We start from the raw sequence: 5,907 nt of genomic DNA, 5'->3' as shown, positions 1-5,907 counted from the left end.
CACCATCGCAATACCCTAACCCCAAGCCCTAGCCTTAACCCTAGCCCCGAGCCCTAATGCTAACCCTAACCCTAAGACATGTTTGTGTTATATTATGTTTTTGTTTGTTCAAAAATAATATTTGAGCACAGAGACCCGATGTATCAAACATGATATAAAACTGAAACTCATGCATGGAAATTGATATTTAAAAAAAAAAAAAAATTGGGGGGGGGGTTGTTCAGAGAGACCAATAAAGGCTCCAGTTTCAAAGAACTGGAATTTTCTGTCAGTAATTTAGTGTTTCAGGCTTTACAGGGTTAAAGAAATACTGTCACATCAGGGTTCATTATATCAGTTTATGGAAATGTGATGAGATCCAAAAATTCTGGAACTCTGTGTTAAAATATGTTTCCCAGATTACATCTTGTCCAGTACCATTGTGTCCTAAATTATGTATATTAGGCATTTATACTGACAGCTGCTCTTTGTCTGTTAAAGGAAAAAAAATGGTAGTTTTATATTTAATACAAACCAAGCAGTCTATTGATTTATGTTGGAAAACTGTTAGTTGCCCCTCTCTTGACTTCTGGTTAACTAATTTAACTTCAAGTTTGGTTCTTGAGAAACTGTCATATACACTTAGAAAGAGAGCTTCAGAATTCTTTAACATTTGGAGGATGTTTCTAGAATTAATCAAGAACGGTGATATTGAAGGAGTAGTGAATAACTGACTAATTGGGATACTATTTCATTTACTGTGGGAATGTACAGGTACAGTTTTATTTCAGCTCTATACCTAAGTTTTATTTATTATGTAATTTAAATTGTTGTCTCTATTCGATACTCAGCGCAATAACTGTGACATCTTTTTGAGGTTTATTTTATTTATTTTCATTTCATGTACTTATTTGTTTATTTTGCCTTTTTTCATGTATATATATTTTATTATTATCTATTTCTTCTCTACCATGTTGAAGATGTTTATGGTGTTTGATGGTTTTGTATGACTGAAAAACAATAAATATATGTAAAAAAAAAAAAAAAGAAAAAGAAAAGTAAAAATTAAAAAGAAAAGAAATACTATCTTGCATCTGTATAAAAGGAGGGATAACAGTCACGTTTAGATTTCTCCCTCACTGTAACGTCTCCGTCACTATCGCATCATTGTAGATTTACTGTAAATTAATCTACACTGTTTTTTTGATGTGTTTTTTAACTAATGCGGGATTAAAGTAATCTCTAGGCTGTGGTTACTTTACATATTGCTCAGTGTTCCGTGTCATCACAAGCCCGGTTGTTAATCATGCACTTTCACACTGCCACAGGAATACAAGGTATGCTATTTGTAAAAACATGGGTGTGTTTAGAAAGTGCAGGTGTCTTTCTCTTTCTGTGCTTTGACAGCATGAGAGGAAAAACAATTTGTGGACTCAAGTAGATTTCCCAGTGGTAATCACTCCTGATTGGTTAGCATTGGGGACTGATTTGCATACGGTGGGAGTGTCCAGAGCCTGCACTGGGATGAATGACTTGTTCAAGTCAGACTGCAATAAGGCATAGAACTCAACAGAGGTCTGCACTGCTCAACGTTCAAAATGTCTGGGTTACCTAAGCTGCCTCTCTTCATTCTATGAGTGGAAATGCTGGACCACGACATAAACATGTTCAACAGAAAACACCCCTGCCTTAGCAGAAAAGGTGGAATATGGGTAAGTTTTGTTTTGTTCTTCACAAATAGACTTTTAACTCACTTGTGACCACTGAAAAGAGACATGGCAGTGCCCTTAAGGGTTTGTTAAACCACTACTATTCTGTTTCCTTACACTTTTTTACTTCCTTTTAAAATTGCACAAACTGAAACTCAGTAAATTAAATGAATAAATGTAGTAAAGAGATAGTGTTGGAAAAAGGTTTAATTTAATGCATATTTAATCAACTTAAATTATCTTTCATTTCAGGGTTTGTGTATCCTCCTGCTTTACACCAGCCCTCTTTCCTGTTTTGCAAATTTCAGCAAAGCAAAAGAGCTCATCTATAAGATAAAGGAGGGATTACCCAGGGGGACCTTCATAGGAGCCGTTGGAGTAGACTTAAATTTGGATTTCGCTGCCGAGCCCCCATTTTTATTCAGTCTGTCACATAACAAGGTCAGTGAACAGTATGTGACCCTTAATAATACCACCGGAGAGCTTTACACATCTGCTACAGAGATTGACAGGGAGACCCTCTGTCCTGATAACACAGAGGCACAGAGATGCATCCTGTCACTGGACGTGTTTGTGTTGCCTCAACAGTACTTTCAACTAGTCAAGCTTAAGATCTTTATCGAGGATGTGAACGACAACAGGCCAAAGTTCCCGGTGGATGAGATCTGTTTGCACGTCCCAGAAAACACAGCCGTCAACGCTCGTTATGCGGTGGAACAGTCGGCTGTGGACCCCGACCTGGGCCTTTATGGGGTCCAGACTTATTGGCTTGTAAATGACTTTGGTGCGTTCACCCTGGATGTTGAGGAAAATGAGGGAGGTGAACTGACGCCATTTCTCATCGTGACAGAAGTGTTGGATAGAGAAACTCAGGCTGAATACATCACAGACATCATCGCAGAGGACGGAGGGACCCCTCCCCTACTCGGTGCAGCTACTTTAAAAATCATCATCTCAGACGTGAACGATAACTGTCCCAAATTCACAGAGTCACACATTAATGTCACTCTGCATGGGAATACCACCAAAGGGGCGCACTTAGCTCGTCTGCATGCTTTTGACCCTGACCTTGGTGCTAATGCTCAGATCAGCTATGCTTACAGTGAACGAGTGCCAAGGGACACCAGGAGCTTGTTCCATTTGGACAGAATCACAGGAGTGATCAAGCTAGCAGGGAAAATAGACACTGGCACAGCTACACTGTACAAACTCACCGTTCTGGCCAATGGTCCTGGTTGTGTCCCTGCTGTTGCCACTGTTACTGTCCACATCATCAAAGTTGTTACAGGACCTCCCGCTATCATAGCTCGATACATCGCACCAGAGAAAGATGGTGTGATTACTATAAAGGAGTCTGAACCGCCATTTTCTCCCATTGCTTTTTTTACTGTCAAAAATGTTGATTTAAACCAAAGGGTGGACTGCCAGTTGGAGGGAACTGGGCCCTTTAGGCTGGGACCTTATCAACTCTTCAAGAACGAATTCTTGCTAGAAACTGCCGAGCCACTGGACTATGAGAGAGCGCAGGAGTTTGAGCTCATCGTGGTTGCTAAGAATACTCAAGGCCTTGTGATTAAGACCTTTCTTAAAGTGCAAGTGTTGGATGAGAACGATAACGCGCCAGTGTTTCAGCAATCTTTGGTTGAAATATCCGTAGAGGAGAACAATCCTCCAAATGCTTTTCTAACCCAGTTCCAAGCCACAGATCAGGACAGCGGAAGCCGAGGGGAAGTTATTTATCTTCTTGGAGGTGACGCACCTGGAATATTCGTTATAGATCCTATTACAGGAGTCCTAACTGTGGCTACGTCACTGGATCGTGAAGAGAAAGAAACGTACCGGTTCATAGTCAGAGCGTTGGACCAGGGGATGCCTAGGAGGGAGTCTATCGCAACTGTGGTGCTAACTGTGCAAGACCGCAACGACAACAGTCCACGTTTTATCAATAAGGACTTCACTTTCTTTGTGCCAGAGAACTTTCCAGGATACGGTGAGATCGGGGTCCTCTCCGTGACGGACGCCGACGCCGGAGAAAACGGCTGGGTGGCCCTTTCGATCCTCAACGGCAGTGACATCTTCATGATCGACACAGGCCGTGGTATACTGAGGGCCAAGACGTCCCTCGACCGTGAGCAACAGGGAACATACCAGCTGTGGATCGAGGCCATAGATGGTGGGGAACCTGCCCTCTCCTGCATTACCATGGTGACCGTGCTCCTATTGGATGTAAATGACAATCCCCCTATTGTCCTGTTTCCCCAGTCCAATCAGTCCTACATGCTAGTGCTACCCGATACTCTACCAGGAACATCAATCACAGAGGTGTACGCTGTGGATAAGGATACAGGCATGAATGCTGTGATCGCCTACAGTATCATTAAAAGGAAAGGTGGTGAGCCAGGGTCGTTTGCCATTGACCCCAAAACAGGAAATATAACATTAAAGAGGGAACTCATCAATCGGGGCCTGTACAGCCTTCTAGTGAAGGTCAGTGATCACGGTCAGCCAGAACCCCTTTACTCCACAGTCATGGTTAACTTTTTTGTCAATGAAACAGTGAGTAATGAGAGTTACATCCAGAGTCTGCTGACTAGAGAGGCTGACATCGAGGTAGAGGAGAAGCCCTGGTATATCGGCCAGATGAAAGAAGGGCCTGAGAGGTACGAGCTGTTCCCCTGCCAGCCTGTCCTCATTGCTCTTTCGGTAACGTGTCTAGGGCTGTTCTTCTTGGTTGTAACGCTGACATCTTACATATGCTGTAAGAGGTCAAGAAAGCACAGGAAGAAACGATCTGAGGTAGAAATACCTTTGAAAATGAAGAATGACTCAATGCAGGTTGTTAACAGGAAGCTCAGGCAAATCTCAAACATCTGATGTCCGTACATCCAAATATCACTACTGTTTACATGAATGTTTACAAAAACCTATTGTAAGAAGTGTAATTTTTATGCAAGGTTGCTCTTTGGTTTTAGTAATACAGTTGTTATTACTGAAGAATACAGTGTGTTGTAATTTCATGCGGTTGCCAGAACTAAAATGCACATAAAATCACACTCCCCAGTCTTTTAATGGCAAATAACAGATGTAATAGAAAAACTAAATCAGGTATAAGTTAGTATTAGCACCAAAGTAATAATAACTTTATTACAAAGTCATACAAAGAGCAGCTTTTTAAAGATTACTTATCAAGGGTCCTATGTAAATACTGTATAAAATGTTTTGCAACTTTATATTAAACTTTTGCATTGGCATGAAAAAGGAGATAAGACAGTTTAAGGCACAACACATTTTCCTTTCCTCATTATCACTTTAAACAACCTCCCTCAAATGCCATGGAAATGTGACATTTTCTTTTCTAAAATTAAACTGAAAAGAAAACTGAGAACTATATAATTTGACTGATACAGGGAGAATTGATCAGTTCATATTTTAAACTGTAATTCTGTTTTATTTGGGGAGCTTACTGTGTCAATATGTATTCAGTTTTAAATTTGTACTGTACAATATCCACAGCAGATCACTATGCACACATGTGGGCTTTACAATGCATTCGTGACTCAAAAATGGAATGTGAACAAAACATTTTCACAAGTTCAAGGGAGGTGAGTCATTCTCTCTACAGTGTGTATGACATCTGTGAGTTATGTTTGTAAAACCTACTTTCTTCTGACGCTCGCAGAAGTTATATGTAAAACCTTTGAATTCCATTTTGGTACAGAAAAGTCACATATTTTTATATTGTGTCACAGCTTTTTTTTTTCTGTCATAAATCTTCACCAAACTGCATCCATATCATTCTCCTTCATACAAACATGCAATTCTCAATGTGTCTGTGAAAAGATGCTTAGTGTTTGTGAAAGAAAATCAAAGTAACTATTAAAGATGCTTTATTTTTTATAATACATGGGATTTTCTTTTGTATCTACTGTATGTCCCCTACATATATGTACTAGGGATGTCTGATATTGGCTTTTTTGCCAAAAACCGATATGCCGATATTGTCCAACGCTTAATTTCCGATTCCGATATCTACTGATACCGCTGCCGATATATGTGGGATATTAAACTAATTTTAGGTAACATCACATATCTCCTGTCATGGAATTAACACATCATGCCTAATTTTATTGTGATGCCCCATTGGATGCATTCTCAAATGCAACAAGGCTTTCAAAATGTAAACAGTCTGTGCAAAGAATATATACTTCAACTTAAGTTG

General features: G+C 40.1%; 1 protein-coding gene across 1 annotated transcript; it reads left to right on the top strand.

The window, feature by feature from the left end:
- Positions 1–1,542: 1,542 nt before the first annotated feature.
- pcdh20 (protocadherin 20) lies at positions 1,543–5,590 on the top strand. Its single transcript, XM_030161452.1, has 2 exons — positions 1,543–1,691; positions 1,941–5,590. The coding sequence occupies exons 1-2, from the start codon at positions 1,623–1,625 to the stop codon at positions 4,560–4,562; spliced, it is 2,691 nt and encodes an 896-aa protein (XP_030017312.1). The 5' UTR covers positions 1,543–1,622; the 3' UTR covers positions 4,563–5,590.
- Positions 5,591–5,907: the final 317 nt, after the last annotated feature.

This window comes from Sphaeramia orbicularis, chromosome 3, assembly GCF_902148855.1.
Source record: "Sphaeramia orbicularis chromosome 3, fSphaOr1.1, whole genome shotgun sequence".
Lineage (NCBI taxonomy): Eukaryota > Metazoa > Chordata > Actinopteri > Kurtiformes > Apogonidae > Sphaeramia > Sphaeramia orbicularis.
Note: the sequence above shows the minus strand (reverse complement) of the source record. Positions and strands in the feature narration are given on the sequence as shown.